Source organism: Entelurus aequoreus, linkage group LG07 (assembly GCF_033978785.1).
Source record: "Entelurus aequoreus isolate RoL-2023_Sb linkage group LG07, RoL_Eaeq_v1.1, whole genome shotgun sequence".
Classification (NCBI taxonomy): Eukaryota; Metazoa; Chordata; class Actinopteri; order Syngnathiformes; family Syngnathidae; genus Entelurus; species Entelurus aequoreus.
Window position 1 is genome coordinate 57,252,964 of NC_084737.1, and position 22,994 is coordinate 57,275,957.

The window sequence follows — 22,994 nt, forward strand, 5'->3', positions numbered from 1 at the left end:
GGCGACTATCGAAGGTGGTCAGTGTCCACCATTTTAACGGTTTAGAGTGTTAGTGTAACATCCATGTACATGTACTATGTTCTCAGTGTGACTGCACTTATTACACTCAAAAGTCAAAATATACTCACAAAACTAAGTGTTTGTAGTGAAGTGCACAATGTCAAGTACAAGCTGTGTCTCAAATGGAATACTTACTTCTGTCAGTACACTTCAATAGGTATACTGTGCACTTTGTTCCCGAGTATGTAGATTTTAATAGTGTAGTCATGTCCCAAATCCATTACAAATCGACCGCAATATTTACTCACTTCTTCTTCTCTCCTTTTTAATTGTGAATTGTAACCACACAATTTGATCCCTCACCTTTTGAAATGTAACCAAGATGGTGACTATTGAGGGCGGTTAGTGTCCACATCACTGCACTCAACATTTAAGTGTTTTGCCTGTTTGTACTGACAATACACACTGCACTCAAAAAGATTTAAAGGTGCTGTTTGAAACTTCTTCACAGTAGCATTTTTCAAACCAAAAATATAACAAGAACACTACCGGCGAGCTTATGTTACCATTAGGGTTTTAACAGAACAATTGTTTGACAATTGTCTATATTTTTCACAATTACAAAGGTTATAGAATCATTTTTTTTACCGGCCCAAATACAATGATTGGTGTTCCCGGCAGTCAATTACACGGTCTCCTTCACACGTATGCGCAGGCAGCATGTGCACAAATAAAAAAGCAGTCCAAGAGAAGCAACAAACAATTTTCAGTCATGTTGTTGTTATGTTGGAATATACATTAAATAATAGCTAACACTAGCTATCCAAATTGCTATCATTAGCTAACAACACCTAAAGCTAATGCGCGTGCATGTGTTACGTACGTACATAATTACTTCATTACGTACGACAAGCCGTAAGAGGGTGAATATACTGTGTAAAATACATTTGAAAGTTGGTGCCCTCTAGGCATCTGTGTAAATGTTACAAACAGCCCCTTTAAATGTAAGTATGGAAGTGCTCGATTTGAGACACAAGCTTTTTTAACCGACCAATGCGGGGCAAGGAAGGAAGAGCAGCCAGGCAATCAGTGGCATAAATTAAGAAAGCAAAAAAAAAGCCTTTCTCACATGCTCTCATTGGGTGAGATACTGTCATTCAGATAACAGCCATTACGATTCTCCATTTCTGCTAACCTGTAGAGGAGAAGAAATAAGAGCAGTCAGTTGCAAAAATTCTATTGAAATTATTTTCTGTTTTGAAAGCAAAAGTGGCGGCACACGCCATAACTCTAAAAAGCACCACACAAAAGATTTTGCTAATATTTGCACACGCACGGGCAATGAAGTTTGTATCATATTGACTCCATAGTGTAGCAAACGACAGCAAATTATAACCACACTGTCATATTGGTAAATGAATACCGCTATTAAAGTAAGCATTATTGGTAGAGATTTTGTAACATTCTCATTAAATGTGCTTTTGTAATCTGTTTATTTTAACCTTGTGATGCATGGATTATTACAATTATGTTATTCTCATATGTGCTATGGAGGCATGAACAATTAAAGAAAATGAAAATAATATATTTTCAAGGAGTTGGTGAAATGTCCAAAAGGGTCTCTTGTACAAGGGGCCAAAAGTCAAAGCACGCTTTAGATCGCAGGACGAACAGGATAAACATTTATTGCAATACATCACTATCTTGAAGATTTGTAACTTCAATTGGGATGTCGGTAGACAAGGGTAATTTCTGGGAGTACAATTTACATTTCATCAAATCCAAAATCAATACTCAAAAATGTTCATTAAATAAACTACTGTAGTTGCTTGATATCCCAATACTTTTATACCCGTAAGTGTCTCCTAGAGCAGAAGGAATGGACGTATATTCTTTTCCTACACTGCACTTCTGTATGTCCCTCGGCCATCTTGTTTATATGTAGTTTTTTTTTTTAAACGCATTTACAACAGCTAACCAGTAGGTTGCAGTGAATGGCAAGACACAATCAGAGCCACGTATAGAGAAAATATGGACAACTCGGTTTCAGAGTTGGTCTCAAACATGGCGCCCTGTGTCACGTGAGGGGCTTTTTGACAAATCAGAAAGACTGAGGCCAGACAATCTCTTAAATGATTGTTCCAAAGCCTCTCATGTGACTGCAGGGCGACATGTTTAGGACCAACTCTGAAACCGAGCTGTCCATACTCTCTCTATAGGTGGCTATGGACACAATAGCATCGACTGTTGTGAAGGATGCGTAACTTTAAAATGTAAACTCATGCATACTGTAGAAAACAGCTTTTGGATAGCTGTCCAGTGTCCATTGTAGTGACAACTGTACATCACAGGGTTAATGTTAATGACCCCGCTGTGGAGTGAGCGACCGCCCTTGTCGACGTCTGTATAGAAGACCACAAACCTGAAATAATAAGCCACAATTGACTTTTTGCGAAGTTTAAAAAATCTTAAAGTATTTTCCTAGTTCGAGAATAGAGTTAGCTTTTGAGCGCCTATGCTGATACCGTGCATGATACCATTTGCCTCCCAAGACGCCTTTGTATACTCCCTGAATTAAATCAATAATGCTCTCAAAGCCATGACACATACAGTATGTAAGGTATTGATTGTCACACCGCAGTGAGGGATGTCTTGTCTTGGTTTTTTTGTGTCTTGTGAATTTCATGTTTTAGTTTGAAAAATAACTCTCCTCTTGTTTCAAAGGTCACTTGCCCTTCCTTATGTGTCATTCAGTCTGACGTCATCCCTGATTGTTTCCACCTGTTCCCCATTACCCCCATGTGTTTTATAAGCACACACCTCCCTTTGTTCTGTGCCAGAATGTATTGTGCATCCCCAGCGTCATATCCAAGCCTTGTCTCCTCTTTTTATCCAGATCCTGAATTTCCAAGTTGGTATTTTGAGTTTTTCTTTTCTCCTCTTAAGCAGAGTGAATTTTTGTTTAAATGGTGAGTTCAGTTTACTTTTACCATCTCTTCTTCTCCTCATTTTTGAGTGACCTTTTGTTAATTATTTCTGTAGATAAGAATCAGCGTAGAACAGGGGTGGGCAATTAATTTTTACCGGGGGCCGCATGAGCTACCCGAGCACTGCTGGAGGGCCACATCGACAATATTTCAATTAAATTTTGCTCAATATTATTTTTGATATATACCGTAAGATAAATAATAATAATAATAATAATAGTAATACTTCAACATAGTGTGTGTAACAGCATTCCATGACTAATATATATAAATTAACATTAATAATAAATGACAGTAAAATAAGCACACGTATGACTGAGGAGTCATATTGTAACTTTGTGTGGTGTTTGAGTTTTCCGACTTTTTGTGTGGCCTTAAACGCACCAGTGGTTTAGTGCTATGCGTGTTGGTGACAGATGACAAGTTGGTTTTGGCCTGGTTTGTACGGCAGAAAATGACTAGTTTTTCCAGATAGAATTGTTTTACTCATGTTTTTGGTGTGGTTATGTCCGAATATAAACAGTTTTGTTCAATAAAGTGATCGATATAATTCCTGTCCTCGAAGCATCTCGATAGACGTTACAATAATTGAACGGTGGTCAATTGAACGGTGTTGACGAACACCATTAGGGCCGCTTGTTGTCACTGTCACTCAAAGTTGCATTGCAAAATTCCATAGAATAAATATGTTTATTTTGTTTATAATTCAGATGGGATTTGATTTGGTGCGCGGCATATACTTGCTGCGCGCAGCGGACGCTTGAGCAGTGCGCAATTGCGCAGGCACGCACCTTAGGTGAGGGGACGTTGCTTTGCAGTTCATGTGTTGTTGAAAACACGCCATTCCTCATCAACTTTTCTCTTTTTGGCGTCTCGGGTGTAAACCGTGCATCACTTGTCGCTGCATGTGCACGTCCACTCGCAGGTTACACACGGACACACGCCCATAAATAATACTTTTCAAAATAAAAGCAGCACAGTTGTATTGCGCGCAGGACATAGATGTTTTTTCAACTTTATTTTGTAATTGCAGTTGTTCACATTCACTCACAATCACGCATACGTCCACACGGAAGTAATACAAATAACGATTTTCAAAACAAAAGCAGCACCGTTGTATTGCACACTCGACATAGATACTTTTTAAAATTTATTTTGTAATTTATAATTGGCCTCACGCGGGCCGGACAGGGACGCACAAAGGGCCGGATGCGGCCCGCGGGCCGCAGAATGCCCAGGTCTGTTTTGGAGTGTCTTTTGTTGTTTAAATTTTATAGTAATATTCCGCGTTAGTGTAGTTAGAGATAGATATTTCTGTTTCCTCCATTTGGAGTGCTTTTCGGTTTGTTCACATTTTGTGAAACCTTTTCGTCTAGTTAAAGTTTATAGCCATTATTGTATTGACCTGACTCAAGAGGTGAAAAGTGAACTTTTCAAAATAAAAGCCTGCCTGATTATTCCCCACCTCTGCATCTGAGTCCTATTTTTGACCGAGTCCTGACATTGATCATGTGAGCCAGGGGTGTCTGTACAAAAATGGAAGGATGTGGGGAGGTGGGTAGGGGATCTTGAAAGATTTTGTACATTAAAGATACTAACGTCAGCTTCTGTTGGTCTTGAACCCCAAGATGCAGAGATGGCAGGCATAGCGCAGGTAAACATGATTTTAATGTCAGAAAGGAAATAGTGCCACTGGTAAGTGCACATGTAGGAAACAAGATAACAGGAAACCAATTATCGAGCCCTGACTGGAGGGCGAGGCAGGCATAAATAGCAGACAGCTGATTGACAACAGGTGTGGCCAGGCTGCCAATCAGTGGCAGGTGACGGGGAAATAGCGCTCAGGGAGTCAAGCAGGAAGTGGAAGTAAAATAAGAGCGCTGACAGGAAATAAACACCAACTAAGGAAACAAAAGGACGTGAATGTGACAGATTGTCACAACTAAAAGCCATCCAATGTAGGTCAATATAGGCTAGCCTATTTGAACAAAGCATTCACATTTTATTTTTGTGTTGTAGCTAACAAAGCAAATCAGTACTATATCTAATAATGTACAATAACTTTATAAAAATACAATAAACAATCTTTTTACAAAGCAAGAAGTAAAGGAAAGGCTGAAATTGTGATGAAAATAACACTAATAATAAAATGTGTATTCACTTAAACACAAAGCTGAGCTGTAGCCTATTTAAAAAAAAATAAAAACTTGATTTGCAGCAAAGTGTGTAAGATACGACTTTTTCACTTCCGATATGAAACTGATATTGGAGCCTTAAGTGTTGGCACATTAACTCTCGCTTTGTGTTTAACAACATCACTGATTATTGGTCACTGCAGACATGAGAGCCAACAAACATCATAAAACATCACTTACTGTCCCATTTAGATGAAGAATGACTCATAATCCTCGCGAAGAAAAGAGAGGTGGAGCTAAGCGTTTCTTGTGTGGTTCTCGCCATTTACGGCGATCTACAATATGATCTACAATAAACTTCCAGGGAGCAGGGAAGCGAGGAAACAGCTGATCAGTCGATGATGTAAACATTACACACAAGCTTGTGATCACAGCGCCGCTATAAATAGTTTGTCTGCGTTAGCGCTTATAAAAACTTTATCACTAATACTTGGTTAATATTCAAGTCACGAAATGTAAATAGAGTATTGTTGGCGCTTTTTGGATGTTTTTAATTGGATTTTATGGGCGGAGTAGGGGACCTCCCATTGGCTTAGAATGCATTAAAGAAAAAATCCATCCGTCGTCAGGTATTTCATAATGATTGTGAACGATAGGCAAAAACGGGAAACAATGTAACCAATTCCCACAAAGTAGCGATGGTATGCTGAAGAGGTGGATGCAACATACATAGGTTAAAAGTAAAAAACATGAAACATTATACATTGTGTGTCAAATCACTTTTTGTCATCCACAGTTACTGTATTACTGGACTGTGGCAGACGTGTTTGCAGAATTACCAAGGAGGAACACTAACATGGTTACTGATTCTCTTTAACCAATACTGCTAACATATACTAGCTGTTGGTTGATGGTGTTCTTACATTTTCAGGTTTAAAAAGTGTAACCTTTAGCCGGTGACATACGGCATTATTGTCTCTCTCTGGCACTACAGGTCTACAAATGACGACTGTTCATATCTCAGTGAGGGGATAAACAAAATCAGCAGGAGATCAAATACTTATTTTCAAGCAAGAGATATTTTAACATTCCTCCAAGATAATTCCTTCAAAATCACATCATCAGAATGTTTCTGGTGTCTGGAGAGGCCAATATGTGCAACACTCGCGGGGTGCTGAATGCACTGGGTGTGCGTGTTTGTGTTACCGGTTGGCGTAGTGCTCGATCCGTGTGTGCGTGTCGTCGTGCGAAAGCTGAGGGGATGAGCCAGGCCTGCCGGAAACAAATGAGAAGACAGGGGCATGATGAATACAACCAGGGACTCATTATTCCATAAACACGCCGCATGAGCCCACAAGGGGGCAGTGTGCAGTGGTGTAAATAAGAGTCTGCCTGAAGAAAAGCTCCCTTTTGCCTTCATTAACTCGGCATCTCTGAGGACTTTATGCCACATATTGATAAAAAAATCCTGAAAATGTCTCTTTATGTGAACAAATTCACAATTTTATTTAATGAGGACGGTGCTATGTGTTCTTATCTGAGATGCTAACTTCTATTTACAGTGCTTCTGGAAAATATTCAAGTGGTATGTTACAATTGTATTTTAAAATGGAATACATTAATTTTGCTCCTAAAATTGTACACATAACACCCCATAATGACTAAATGTTTTTTCAAAATGTTTGCAAATGTTTTAAAAATATTAAATAATTAAAGTGATCAGATGTAATACATAAGTAAGGAGTGCAGCTGGGATAGGCTCCAACACCCCCCGCAACCCCCAGAGGGACAAGCGGTAGAAAAAAGATGGATAGATTGATGCACAGAAGTTACATTTTCAGCTTCATGGCAGAGGTTGTGAATACTCACAGTATTTCCAGCGTGGCAGCCGGCTACAAATAAATTTTGACCACCACAAATTGATTTAGCGCTACCAGTTCTCCTTTGTTCACAAATGCATTATTATAATTTATATATGAATATGTTTATACATGTATATATAAACATATATAAATGTCAAATAATACTTTTTTCATTAGATTAATCATCATTAATCATAATTCATCCCAGGTTAAAAATCTACTTAAAAAAGACCCCAATATTGCAATTTGATTGTCAGAATGTCATTTTTGCTGAAAACGTGGTAACAGTTTTATCTTAAGTCCAGTTAGGGTGTAGTTTGGAGTAAAATTTGCAAGCAAGCAAATCATTTGGAGTCTCATCTTTGCACTGATGTATGCATTGACCTGATCACTGACCATATAACAACTTGTGCCCCCTTTCAGGTAACCATCCGAGGTTAAGGTAAAGAAGCATGTGCGACCAAAAAAAATGGTGTGATTTATCTGACTATGTAAATGAATAATAATTTTTGTGATTAATCACATGAGTTAACTCATTATTTTTGAAAGCCGTAATATATGTATAAAAAATATATATAGGAGATGGCATCGTAACCCTGTTTCTTGACACACCTCATATGCACTGGGGCCTGACCTACTAAAGGTTTACGTGTATTAAAACATGTGCAAACTTGATAGCACACGCTAAGATTGTGCACAGACAACTGCGACTCTTAATTAAACAAGCAAGTGCAATCTATTTAGCGTGTATGTCTACATGTATATGTAGAAAAGTGATTCTCAAACTGTGGTACTGTGGGCCCTATCTAGTAGTACGCAAAATAATTACTTAATTTAAGTACAGAACCATGCCACGCAAAAAATAACAAATGTGCTGACTTGCTTTCAGCATATGTCATGCCTTCCTTTTCATATCTGTTCAAAAGATGGAAGTCGATGTTAACTCCTGCGTGCCGAAGAAGAAGAAGAACACCTTCGTGCAATTACTGCTATCATGGCCGAAGCTGTAAAACAGCCAAAAAACCGAACAATTTTGTCTGAGGAGACAAAGAAAGAAAAATTTAGCTTACCCGGATAAAAGGACAATCAGTATCAACATTGGCCTGGCTTTCACTCGCTGGTGTGAGCTCAAAGATGAATGAGGATGGATTTCAGACCGATGCCGCCTTGGCTGTTTTCTTGCTAAACTAGTTAGTGACTTTCGATGCTTAAAGCAAGATGATAATGCTAATGTTAGCTATCGGAAATTTGCATGGTAGCAATAAATAGCCACCACACTACTTCTTTCGGAAAAAACTCTCCTGCCGGTCTTTCTTTGATTGGACTTGCATCCGCTCCGAAACATTCTTGGTAGTAGCGTCAACGTATGTAGCGCAATCCAAGATGATTTTATGATAGTGTTTGCTATTTAACATTGGCATAGCCATTAGTGACGTTATAATTGTGCCAATATTACAGCGAAAATTAGGTCAGTTTGGAAGCTATATGCGCTAGTCATCATGGAAAATGTGGTCTTCCTTCAGGCAAAACACTATCGCTTTGGTACACTGGCGCCACCAAAATCATAACTGAAAGTTCTTAAGTAGGGCTTTAAATACTTTGTACTTTTTTATGTCATTGCCTGAAATAAATAAATAAATGAATGAAAAAAAATTAAATAATAAATGAAATAAAACCCCTACTTGTTTTTTTTAATACTTAGGCCTACTACGCTACTGTATTTTAATGTTGCTCATTAATGTGGTACATGGAGAGCCAAGTGTTTCTGAGGTGGTACTTGGTGAAAAAAGTTTGAGAACCACGGATATATGCTGATTATTATAACAGTCACAATACTGAAAGGGGGATAATTTAGCACTCATAATGTGATTTATCAAGCCTAAAACGGTTTGTGGCCTCTGTTTTTGGGTTTGGGTTTATATTTAGCGCGTCGAAATGTTTGTGCAAATTGGCACAGTGTCGCAATAGTGGTGAGAATTTATGGCCAATCCCTGCAATGACAGACGATGAAGAGAGAACCCTCCGTGAGTGTGTATGAACATACAGTATGTGGACTTTCAGAAATAAAAATATTACACATTGTCTCTTCAGCGATGCCATGTTATAATGTTATAGCTCAGGGGTGGGCAATTAATTTTCCCCGGGGGCAGCATAAGCAACCCGAGCACTGCTGGAGGGCCACACGACAATATTTCAATTAAATTTTGCTCAATATTATTTTTGATATACCGTAAGATAAATAATAATGATGATAATAATAATAATAATAATTAATAATAATAATAATAATTTAATTTAACCTAACTTAACTTTATATAAAAGCAGATTGATTTTGATGGTCACTTTATCCTGCATTATCCAACATTTTCCCCGTCAGATTTGGACAACCATCTGTTGTTAAAATAGTTTTTAATCATATTTATTTTATATTGTTTTTTATATTGGTTTTTTAAGTAATTGTTTTTTCTTTTTATTCAGTCATTGGTGGAGCTAAGGATAATATTTGAATATTGTTTTTAATATTGTTGTGCGCACTTTGGAAACATTTTGTTGTTTAAATGTGCTATATAAATAAAGTGGATTGGATTGTCACACCTGCCAGCTTGTCCCATTTCAGTCCTAACATGTCCAAACACACATTTACCTATGTGAACAAGTCAATACCTGTGGTTGTCTCTTTAATTGACTGCATGGCTGCCAGCTACTCCGTGATTTGAAAGTCTGCAGTTATCCCACGTAAGAAGAAGAGCAGCTGGGCGGTGTCACGTACATCGCAGCTCTCATCCAAAGTTAGCGAAAAACAGTCCATGTCTCCGGGCAAACAGCGCAACAAAGTCCAATAAGCACTCCTTAATAAACTCCCCGTCAGAAAACGCCTTACTTTTTCTGGCGCTTTTGTGAGAAATGACAAAAACTTGTCTTGACGGCTGCATCTGTGGGGGTGTGAAATATGGCAAAAAGTCCTTGTTGGGTTTGCAGTTTTACCATCAACGCATCAGCCTCCCTTGCGCGCGCTTCATCAGACACATTCCGGTATTTTCCCTCGTGCTTCGTCGTGTAGTGGCGATTCAAATGATATTCTTTAAACACAGCGAGCTGTGTACCACACATTAAGCACACGGCTTTACCTTTAAATTATGTAAAGAAATACTTGCCAGTCCATGTCTTGTTGGAAACACGCCATTCGTCATCAACTTTTCTTTTTTTAGCATCTCATCACTTGTCTCTATGCACCTTCACTCACAGGTTCCCCCGGACATACGGCCACATTTCAAAATAAAAGCAGCACAGTTGTATTGCGCGCACGAAATAGATGTTTTCTAAACTTTATTTTGTAATTTGTGATTGCGCCGTTCAATTCACTCACAATCGCACACGCACATACGTCCACACGAAAGTAATACAAATAACGCTTTTCAAAACAAAAGCAGCACCGTTGTATTGCACACTCGACATAGATACTTTTTGAAATTTATTTTGTAATTTATGATTGGCCTCACGCGGGCCGGACAGGGATGTGCAAAGGGCCGGATGCGGCCCGCGGGCCTGTGAATGCCCAGGTCTGTTATAGCGGCTGGATGACTTAAAGGGCTGATTAAAACAAAATCAATTGATTAGTTTTGGTGTCTGATAGTGTTTTTAATAGTGTTTGTTATTATTAGGATATATTAATAATATATCTCCCATAAGAGAAAACTTCCTGCAATTTGCATTTTATTGCCTCCAAGTGTTTGCAACTTAGTGATATATCTACATTGTCTTTTTCCAACAAAGCGTTGGCAACAAATCTAGCAATTAATTCTGGTGTTATTGGAAACTTTTTGAGACTTTAACATGAACACACATATCTCTCTTCCCATTGAGCAGCAAGTGCAACTGTGTAAAATAAAAACACAAAGAGGGAGCAAAAGTAAGATCATATATATTTCTAAACATAATAGTTTTTTCCTGTTTTTGCTCACTTTTTATCTCTTCCACAATGTCCATAAAAATAACATGCACATGTGTCATTGCCAATTACGCAAATTAGACTGTCCCATTTAATTTGTTATACATTTAAGACCCAGCTTAACTCGACACCAAATGATACAGTGGATGTGTGTTTGTACTCACGCATGATCTACTGGCCAGAAGTTGATCAGTGTGACAGGACTGTAAGGCAGAAAACAAAAATGCCTTACGTTAAAAATTGCACATTGCACAAAAAGAGAAATAACCACAGTCAAACAAATATAGTACCACCAAAAAAAAGCATAACATTTTAGTCCACTGACGGTAGTATGGAAGAGTCCTCATAGAACATGACTTCTTTTTAACAATTCATGGTGATAATCTTTCTGAAATGTAAAATATGATGAAACCTAAAAAAAATGTTTTATTGGTACCAATATGTATTTCAATACTTTAATACTTTTCAAAATAAAGGGGATCACAAAATAATTCATTATTGGCTTTATTTTAACAGAAAATCTTATGATACATTAAACATACATTTCTTATTGCACTAGAACTAACAATTTTAGAAGATTGAAATTAAAAAGGCATTAAACACATTGGGCTTTTTCTTATTGCACTCAAATAACAATTCACAATTTGACATATTACATATAGCCTGCCATAATCTAGAATTAGATTTGAATTAAATAGAAAACTTTAGTGACATTGTATTACATGCTTCATAATTTATGGTTGCCACTCTTGGTCTGTGCTTTAGGACAAAAAAACAATTAATAAGCACTAAAAAGAATACTATGGCTAAAACTAAAAAAGACATGTAGCATGTAAAATACACATTGTTAAAGACATAACACAAATTGTAGGAATTTGTTACGAAATTCAGTAATTTCACTTGCATTAGTTTAAGCGACATGGTCGATTTTGAGTCTAATAATTGGCAACGGGCCCCAGCTGTGTGCGTGTAAGTATCTAAATAAGCCCAAAAGAGGAGCTGTCTTTAAACTGCTTTTGCAGGTCTGAATGTTTTCCTTTTAAATGTTTTTCTAAGTTTGAAGTATTGCCACCTTTGGCAAGTCATGTTTCAAAGCACCACTTGCAGAGCAGTGCTTCTGCGTTTATAGCTTCACCGTTATCGTTAGTTTTGAAGCCAAACTACCTGCATAATGCGCTTTGTGCACCTTCTTTGTTAGCCAGTAGAATTGCTGTTTTTTTTGCCATTCTACATTTCCACACAGTTTCGGCTAAATGCGCTCTCTGTGTGCATGTTGACTCACTCAACATGCAAGGGCACAGTGGCAAGGCAACATGCGGATGAAAAAAAGTACCTATAGTTTTCAAAAGCAGTATAGTACCTTTTTTAATTCTTTAGTGCCGCCATACTTCGTTAGTACCGGTATACCGTACAACCCTACTTTTATTACAATGAGTGTGTGTGTGTGTGTGTGTGTGTGTGTGTGTGTGTGTGTGTATGTGTGAATAAACAACCAGTTGTTGTGCATTATTCTAATTTATTGTAGGTATGCTTCATTAAATGCTGGCAGGTGCCAGGCTGCAACGGAACTTTTCTAAAGATAATTTTTTTTTTCTGTAATAAGACATTCAGACTTTTTGTTCAAGACAAGACTCACGTTTCCATGTTGTCGCCCTCTAGGATGGTCTGGACCGGCAAGTATCCCATACGTGGGTGTTTGGCAAAGTAGCGCTTGGTTCTGAACTTGTTCTTCAGCACCTTGGCAAAGTCCCTGACGTCCTCCCCTGATGTGGTCTGGGCAAAAAGGAGTCATTCACCAACAAGTAACAAACACTTTGATTGGCCGCCAACTCAAGACAAAAATATTATTTGTTGGGCATACAGCAGATAAGTCACACTTAGTTTTTCTTAGCCTAAATATTGTATCACTTCCAGGAAATTGCACTTCTGCTGTAAATTAATTTATTGCTAATGGAGATAAAAGCAATGATAGAGCAATTACCAGCTGTGAACTGTGTCTCAAATGGAATACTTTCATCAGTACACTTCAATAAGATACTGTGTACACATGGCTGTAACAAGCAAGATTTTTTCTTCTTCTTCAAATTACCAAAATAAGGTGCTATAACTGATTGCAACTATACTTTGTTTAAGACTGAACTTATGCCCCTTTATCATGGGTGTCAAACTCTGGCCCGTCGTGTAATTTCATTTGGCCCTTGAGGCAATATCAAATTAACATTAGAGCTGGCCCGCCAGTATTATACAGCGGCGGTGCCGCTGTAACACCGCATTCACCGCTAATACTCATATTTGCCAACTCTCCTGATTTTCCCGGGAGACTCCCGAATTTCAGTGCCCTTCCCGAAAATCTCCCGGGGCAACCATTCTCCCGATTTCCACCCGGACAACAATATTGGGGGCGTGCCTTAAAGGCACTGCCTTTAGTGTCCTCTACAACCTGTCGTCACGTCCGCCTTTCCTCCATACAAACAGCGTGCCGGCCCTGTCACATAATATGTGCGGCTTGTACACACACATAAGTGAATGCAAGTCATACTTGATTAACAGCCATACAGGTCACACTGAGGGTGACCGTATAAACAACTTTAACACTGTTACAAATATGCACCACACTGTGAACCCACACCAAACAAGAATAACAAACACATTTCGGGAGAACATCCGCACCGTAACACAACATAAACATAACAGAACAAATACCCAGAACCCCTTGCAGCACTAACTCTTCCGGGACGCTACAATATACACCCCCCGCTACCACCAAACCCCGCCCACCTCAACTCCAGTGTGATGACACGCTGAAGTCAAAGTATGATAATGTTGGCGCCACAATTCATCCCTGACACAATGCCTCAGCTCCGCACCCAAGCTGCTCAATTGCTCTCCATGTTCGGCAGCACTTATCTATGTGAGCAACTTTTCTTCTCAATGAAGATGAGGAAAACGTCTCACAGGACACGTCTGACTGACGAACACCCTCGTTCGATAATGAAGGTTGCCTCAGCTCAAAGCCTGAGCCCCGACATTAATTAACTAGCATCCAAGAAAAGATGGCAGGTATCTGGCTTGGGCACATCAGATTAGATCAGTGTGTCGCAAACTGAGCAGTAAAAAGGCCTGAATGGTTGATTTATTAATTATTTTATTTTCAAATGTATTAGCCTGTGGAAAAAGTTAATGTTGATATTTACCTCAGAAGGCTGCAAATAGAAAAGAGGCATTCAGTTTTTTATTTAAATTGTATTTAATATGCCATTGATGTTTTTTCATTTGTTTTTTTGAAAGTTGATTTTGCACTATTAAGTTATATAAGCGTTGCTTGTTCCATAGTCAGTGTTAAAGCAAATCAGTGTAGCAAACTGAGCAATAATTAACGTTTTATTCATGCACTTTCTCTTGCTACTTCAAGGCTTGAATGTTTGATTCATTCATTATGGTTATTTTATTTTCCAATGTATTATTAGCCTGTGGAAAATTTTTATTTTGATATTTACCTCAGAAGGCTGCAAATAGAAAAGAGGCATTACATTTTTATTTAAATTTTATTTGATATGCCATTGATATTTTTTAATTATTATTATTATTTGAAACTGGATTTTGTATGTCACTACAAAGTTATATAAGCCTTGCTTGTTCAATATTCAATGCAAAACTTGTGTGGGTCCCTATTAAAAGGTTAATTTGTTCAACCTTGGCCCGCGGCTTTGTTCAGTTTAAAATTTTGGCCCACTCTGTATTTGAGTTTGACACCCCTGCCCTACATCATCGTGCGTGCAGTAGATCATCTTCTTGGAACCATACAATCTTTGTTCATCGTAGCGTTTGAGATTGCCTATAAAAAAGTCCAGTCAAGGTAACGCAACAGAAGGTCACTTTCATATTTAACGTTATTCCCATATACCCCCCCCCCCTCCCCAGATAAACATCTGACCAAAATGTGCTGTCAACATAACGGTAATGCTCACTTATATTGACGTATGTGATGTTGGTGTCACTTGAATGAAATTAACATTGTCGGTTTAATACTGCTGAGGACAACGCCCATGTTATTATTCCCTGACTAAGTCGTCGGGTGATTATTTTGATCAAATATAGAAGGAAATGATTGCTAATAGGCACAGCTGGTACAAGCAAAAGCCTCATTTAAATAGGGCAGTCTGCACCACTTGTGCATGTGTTATCAATGTCGCACACAGTCTTAATCCATCAGCCACAACACGCTTACTAATAGTACGGTGCACCCAATTTTATTGTTTGCAAACACTATTTAGTGAGTGTTGTTTGGGATCTTTGCAGATCAGACCCTATGTGTAAATAAAAGAAGTGTGCATATTGAGAAAAAGTCCAATTCAATGTTGGAAGAGCACATTGCTTTGATGTTATCCTATTGCTGTTAAGTCCGTAAAGACTGTAACTGTATAAAGCAGCATGATAGTCTTAAAAATCTATATTTTAACAGTGTACATTTTCCCCCAAAAATTCTGATATTTGGGTGGGGTGTCTCTTTGCAACTAAAGGGAACCTCCACAAATGAATTTTGCAGACGGATTCAGAAAAGTGATAAAAAATGTGGCATTGGAGAAAAAATTACTCTAAATTTACACCAAAGCATATTGAATTCATATTATCTAGATCACAAGGAAGTGTATCAAATGTAGATTAGAATCAGAATATTTGAGTGTGGTGGTGGGGGAAGGGCTATTTTCTTAACAGTAACAGGGGCAGAATGTTCTGGCACCCTGACTTAGTGTGTGTACTGTTTCTACACAGTGTGTATATAGATGTGCATTAATACCGGGGTGCAGTACTCCACCATAGGATACTGCATCTTGTGTCCCTTGGCGATACGACCAGAGAAAAAGCAGCTTTGGCAAATGTCATAGTTGAAGTGTTTCAGACTGCGGTATCTGTGCAAAGAGAGAGAAAGGGGGGAGGTGAAAAAGGACGCAGCAAAAAAAAATGAATCAATGAGAACAATCTATGGCCATTTAGAGCAGACTCTGGATGGACTTTCAGGCAAGAACCAAAAGAGATTTATTTTCTGGCGTTCAGGCACTTGGATAACATATATTGTCTTGTCGAGATTATGAGAGCAGCCACATTCTCCTTGAATAGAAAAGATGCACAATATGGTGATTGTGTGTCCCAATCTGTGTGCACATGTGCTGAGGAGAGACGCTCAGTGCTGACCTGAGGCCGATGATGGGACACTCCTTACAGATGTTGCACTTGGCCTGGTGCTTGGCTGTCTCAGCGGCGGCCACGCGGTGAAGCACGGGCAGCCACACCATGGACTGAGGCTCCAGACGCATCCAGTCTAGGAACATTGCAGCCTCCAACTCGGGTTTGTTGTTGGCCTGGGGGGACACAGGATCAAAGGATAAACAAAATCCGAAAAAACAAGTTAGTTTATTTTGTGTTGTCATAATGTTAACTTTGTCATTATACGCAACATAATTACTGTCTAGTTATAAAGCACTAAAAAGGGCACACAGTGACTTCCTCTTCAGTGCAGTCCACAAACATGGCCAATTGTATTACATTTTTCTACTGCTAGACGACTAAAAAGGCTAAATCCACGTCCAAAGTTGGAACTTAAAGATAAGGAATACCGTCTCATCTCTGAGTCAATCCCGTCAAGAGTACAAATCTTTGAAAAGAAATTGCTGCACATGCTGCCTCATTTGTGGCTAAAACTTCTCATCACGAAACAGCAGTGGCTCAGTTGAGCTTTAGAACCTGTAAAGTCGCTGCAAACAAAAACAAATGTTGTTAAAGAGGACAAAGAGCAAACAACACTTACAAACTGGAAGCAGCTACGGACGGAGGGCTCGATGTTGGAGCCGCCAAATGAAGCGACTTCGCCAAGCTGCCGCGGGATCTGGATGGAATCATGGAGAAGGAGGCCGAGACGACGCTGGTCGCAGAAGCCGGTCGCACTCGCAACCTGCCTGAACAAGACTGAGCAAAAACTTTCTTAGTTTGGTCCTTGTTTAGTGCATCACAAGGTTCATTTGCTTCTTCGTGATCGCAGGATTCAAAGGGAGCTCACATTTTTTGCTCGGTCAAAAGTATTCTAGTAGCAACATTTCCCAAACACGCTGTTGCTGTAACAAAATGCGACTGGTGATCAATTACTTTCTACAGCAGGGAAAATAAGTATTTGATCCCCCATTCAACCCCTTGCAAATATGTGAACTGCCCTGAATTCTTATAGGTGGTAAGAGACCAGATGTAAAAAAACATGAAATAAAGGTTATAAATTATTTGTATTTGATTGAGGTAAATGGGTATTTCATTGCAGTACAAAATGTGATTTAATGTTTGGTGTAGGGTCGTATGGTATACCGGTACTAATAAAGTACTGCGGTACTAATGAATTGCAAAAGACACTATAATGCCTTTGAAAACGACCAATACTTTTTTTTCATCCGCATGCTGCCGTGCGGCAGTGACATACACAGCCGAGGCGCATGATGTTGAGCAGGAATGGGCAAATTACGGCCCGTTAAGCTTTTCAACTCGGCCCACCAGACGTCTCCAAATTATTATTTTTAAACCTCTACCATCGAAACTGGAGCCGCTACTATGATGTGCAGTACATTTGTCAAAATCACCGTAAATCTAGAATTATAAAGAGTAATCCAATGGTTGGAATCTGCGCTAGTTAGATATGGATTATTACTGTTATCAACGTCACATCAGCCCTACAAGCAGACAAGGCAAGAAGCAGAGTGGACGTGACTATATATATATATATATATATATATATATATATATATATATATATATATATATATATATATATATATATATATATATATATATATATATATATATATATGAAGATGAGTTAGATCACCTCGACTTGGTCATTTGAAAAGTAGCTCGCCTACTGAAATCTGTGTATATATATATATATATATATATATATATATATATATATATATATATATATATATATATATATATATATATATATATATATATATATATATATATATATATATAACAACTCTATGCAAAGGAGATGTGTTGCACTGCGTGAGACAAATGGTGATCACACCAAAAGATACTGACTGCTTTTCTCACTCCTCCACAGAGCATCAATAAAGCAAAACTGCACATTTCAGGGTGGCCTTTTATTGTGAGCAGCCTAAAGCACACCTGTGCAATAATCTGTGAGGTGGGACGGATTGTCTTGCCAAAAAACTGCTCATTAACACAGATTTAGACAGATTTGTGAATAATATTTGAGAGGAATGGGTCTTTTGTGTAAATCGTAAAAGTTTTAGATCTTTGACTTCAACTCATGAAAAATGGGAGCAAAAACATTTTTACTGACCAATGTGGCCCCTGAGTCAAAATAATTGCTCATGCCTGATGTTGAGTGTGGTGAAATGCACACAAGCAGAAACAAATGGCGGTATTTGGGCTTCGAAACTACCAATAAAGGTGACACTTTAAACACGGAATCGCCGCGCTGGAAGCGCTGCTTTAAAACATGCCGAGCCAAAGGTGGCATTAAAGTACTACAATCTTTGCTTCACACTTAGGTAAACATTGAAATAAGAAGCATTCAGACCTGCACAAGGAGTTAAAAGAGCGATAGGTAATATAGGTAACAAGCTCCCCTGTAGCGCACATTTAGATACGTAGACGTGCATAACAACATTAAACAGTTCCTCCCTTGGAATTCTGGGCTCCTCCTTCACCTTTCTCACAATCATTCTTAGCCCACCATGTGGAATCTTGCATGGAGCTCCAGAACGAGTGTGATTGACTAATATCTTGTATTTCTTACATTTATCAATATTTGCACCAATTGTGCTCTTTCTCAACAATCTTCTTGCTGATGGTCTTGTAGTCTATTCCAGTCTTGTGCAGGTACAGCACTTTGGTCTTGCTCATGGTGGTGTAGAGCAGTGGTTCTCAACCTTTTTTCAGTGATGTACCCCCTGTGAATTTTTTTTTTTTAATTCAAGTACCCCCTAATCAGAGCAAAGCATTTTTTGTTGAAAATAAGAGATAAAGAAGTAAAATACAGCACTATGTCATCAGTTTCTGATTTATTAAATTGTATAACAGTGCAAAATATTGCTCATTTGTAGTGGTCTTTCTTGAACTATTTGGAAAAAAGATAGGTTTTTATTTATATTTATAAAGGATTTTTGAATTGTTGCTATTTTTAGAATATTTAAAAAAAATCTCACGTACCCCTTGGCATACCTTCAAGTACCCCCAGGGGTACGCATACCCCCATTTGAGAACCACTGGTGTAGAGGTTTGAATGTAAGAGAGAGTTTGTGTGACAAGTGATGAGTTTAAATTGGGAGTATGTTTTTAAAGGACAGGACTTATGTGTGTGTTTCATAGACACATAACTGCTCTGTGAGGATCACAATGCCTGCTGTTTGGTAGGGCACCAAATACTTATTTTCCTCAATCAAATATGAATTATTGTATATCCTTTTTCAGGTTTCCCCAGAATTGTTTTAATTATTTATTTCTGTGTTACAATAAATCTACCATAAAAATGATGGACTCTTCATACCAATGTATGGGGATACATTTAGAAGGCTGTCACTTATTTTGAGACATTTATAATAACATAAACATTCATTATAAACATTCACTTACTTCACAAAAAGCTCAAAAACTAAATAATGGACTGGATACAATGCTTGGCATAATCAGAAAATCATAACCCTTTCTCAGCGGATAATCCGATTTCTCTAATGTCATATCTATGCAGCTCTAGACGGCACATTTGCATAGCATCTGGAGATAAAACGTTTTGACATTTCTATTTTTCTCCGTGTTATTTTAGCATCTCTCAAGTTTCACACGCTTTCTAAGGGAATTACAATGTGCAGTATTGATAATAAGGTGTGCATGTGTGTCTTACATCTGTACTTATCCTCCAGGTGAGCTTTGCAGAGGGAGACGATTCCAGTTTTGAATGACAAGGTGCGAATCTTCCCAGAGCGCCCGCTGTTAAATAAATCAAGAAAGCAAGTTGGAACCATGCTTGAAAAAGGCACGTCGTAAAGTAACGGTTTATGTCCACTTACGTGTCATAGACGTTGAGCAGCCAGTTGAGGCACATATCAACGCAAAGTGGGACACTGACCAGGTGGGCGTGGCTTTGCTCCAGCCGCTGGTACAGGCTGCTCAGACAGGCTCCCAGCTGGGAGATGTCGAGCAGCTGCTCGTTTTGCTTCAAGCCATGCTGGTCGAACACCTCGCACGCCGTTGGCATGCTCAGTAGGTCCACTGGACAGACACAGACAACATGATAGGAAGTTCAGCCGATGCATTTTGGAATCGTGAGGATGTAAAAGGACAATGGTGAGAGGGTGACTCTCACTCATGCACATTACTCATCATAGTCCTGCATTTAGACCTCTCAAGTAGAAAGACAGCAGAAGGAAAATGACTTCATAAAGTTGTGCTAGACATTGGTGCTTACAGCGTTGCAGTTTTCCAGCAGCAGCGTCACCTTTGATGGCAGCATGCACACACACTGCGGCTTGGCATGCTCTACCCCAAAGCTTTTTAGTGTTGGAATGGTGGTTCTGTCTGTGTGTGATAACGTGTGAATGGTTCAAGCCTTGCATACACAAGTTTAGGGACGCTAAACATCTGATTTGTGTGTCAAATCGACATTACACCGGACTTCCAGCAGTCTCATAACATTCCGACAGACATAGTATATATATTGTTGCACATAAGAGGTGACAAAAGAAGGGAGGAGGTTTGACTATTTCCATTCATTAAGACTGGTGAACGAATAGCAGAGCTATAAACACCCACTGCTCTCCCAATTAAAGACAGTGACTGTTTCATGCAGACAGTTTTACCTTCCGTGAAAGCTAACAGTGGTGTTCAGTTACTGACGTCTATATCCCCCAGATGCTAACGTTAGCTCGGCTGTCTCCCCGCCTGCTGAGGCGGCCTTTTTAGAAGCAAAGGAATCCTTTTACACGCCTCTCGTTGAAATGTATAACTTGAAGACGAGCATTACCACTATTTTTTTTCAGACATGGATGAAAATAAACTTCATACCATATCTACTTGCATGTTTGCCGTGTTATTTTGCTGATGCCACTGTTGTGACAATAATACTTTATCCATGCCTATATTTATGTGTAACAAAATACAGGAAAAACACGCACTTTCCAAAAAACTTAATTACACACAAAAATAAAGAGGTGAACGGCAAAAAGTGTATTTAAAGAAAATGCAATTAAAAAAATGTGTGGACAACCATTACAACACATTTTATTATAATGGTTGTCCACACATTTTTTATTGTTCTATTTATGTTCTTATGATACTGTACTGAATCTTTGATGTTTTTTGTACAATTTTCCGTTTTGTCTATTATTTGTGCACTTTCATTTTTGAAGTTGTTCTTGATTTATTATGTCAATTGATTGACCACAGTTGTGACTATTTAAGTGCATCACTTCCTGTTGAAAATTGCACACTGATGGAAGACAATTTCGAAACTGGTCTGTGTTTGGTAGCGCCTGCGCAGTTTTTATTAAAATTATTAGAAGGACAAGAGTGTTTCTGGCCTTGCTTTTTCTATATTTATGTATAGGCCTAACCCATCTTCTGCCTGGTGTTGAATTTATCCCACATACAAATTGTCTCACATGATTTACCCGCAAGAACTAGTCGGTGTTGTCAAGACTGCTGTCTGACGGAGCAGATTTAGAAACATCTGCATTATTACTTTGTGGGTTATTTTGTCTTCCTTTTGATTTATTTGATTAAGGTTTGTGAAAATCACACTGCGTGTGGAAGAGGAGTTGCAATACAAAGTGTTTGTATTGGTGTATCAATTATCAGCCCAGTCCACCTTAACCAACGCACATTCTGCGCACAGGTACATGTGCAAGTTGGCTCAACGGTATTGGTTCTACATGCTAACAGTCAAGCTGAGTCGGTGGTATCTCATCATTCATCAGCTTGCAGGAGGAGTGATCACATGTATTTACATGCTATTTTTTTGACTTGTCGTTATCATGTGCATCAATGTACAGCGAGCAACAGAGCATGTTTTTGACATAATGATTGGTTTGTGTTTTTGTTCCCATACATTTATTTATTTGTGTCGGCTCGCCATACGTACATTTGGCGCTACCAGTTCGCCTTTGCTCATTAAGACATTATAACAGGACTGTTCGTGAATGTACACATGCACCTGGTTTGGCGAGTGAATAAAAAGACGTAGCAGCAGGGATCACTGTTGCCGTTATTTTTAGCAAGTACTCAGAAAAGTCTATATTGTCTTTTCAAAAAAGCGACTAACGACAAATCTAGCAACTCATTCTGGTCTTATTGGACACTTTTAGAGACTATAAAAACATGAATCGCTCTTCTCATATAAGAGCACTCACAGGCAGCAGAAGCATGCCCTATGTACTATGTTATTGGTATTGTTTTGTGGACAGGGACAATTTCTGACAACTCATTGTGGACAGATACGTCGTCGTTGTGGACGGATACAACGTCCACTATGAGAAAGTGTAAACGACTATGGAGAGGCGTAAGAGGATAGCATACACAGAGAGGGGAACACTTGAGCCATGAGATGCAAACCTCAGTGACGCATAAACAAGGGCACAGTACCTGCATGCTATCAATAGAGCATCACTCTGTATGTTCTCCGTGTTTGTGTGGGTTTGTATGGGTGTCCATGTATTCTGGTTTCCTTGCACGGTCTACATACAGTTTGTGTGCTTCTGTGTGTCAGTCCGGTAATTTCCTCATGATCCATATACCTTTCTCCTCACCTTCAGGGCGCACACACACTAGGATTTGGGCACTCACATTGTGCCTTTGAGCTACATTTTGCTTTTACCATCTGTTTACTGCAATTTCTGATTTTGTAGATTATTTCCAGTAGGGCGATTATACGATTGTGATAAATGATCGTGATTAATTTCAGTGATATCATGGTGATCAACTGTTAGCATTTTTACCTCGATTAAACATGGCGAAAATGTCTGTCAGAAGATACTGCTGTAGTAACAGAAGAAGTAAC

General features: G+C 38.7%; 1 protein-coding gene across 8 annotated transcripts in view; it reads right to left on the reverse strand.

Annotated features, from left to right (window-relative positions):
- The window catches only part of dmd (dystrophin), a 565,648-nt gene that overhangs the window by 38,008 nt on the left and 504,646 nt on the right, over positions 1–22,994 (reverse strand). For all 8 annotated transcript variants that reach the window (XM_062054060.1, XM_062054059.1, XM_062054057.1 and 5 more), the window contains 9 exons: positions 20,011–20,212; positions 19,845–19,930; positions 16,740–16,897; positions 16,127–16,293; positions 15,732–15,843; positions 12,570–12,706; positions 11,098–11,136; positions 6,329–6,394; positions 1,130–1,195 (listed from right to left, as the gene is read on the reverse strand). In XM_062054060.1, the coding sequence (XP_061910044.1) occupies positions 1,130–1,195; positions 6,329–6,394; positions 11,098–11,136; positions 12,570–12,706; positions 15,732–15,843; positions 16,127–16,293; positions 16,740–16,897; positions 19,845–19,930; positions 20,011–20,212 (1,033 nt within the window). The remainder of the gene's footprint in view (positions 1–1,129; positions 1,196–6,328; positions 6,395–11,097; positions 11,137–12,569; positions 12,707–15,731; positions 15,844–16,126; positions 16,294–16,739; positions 16,898–19,844; positions 19,931–20,010; positions 20,213–22,994) is intronic.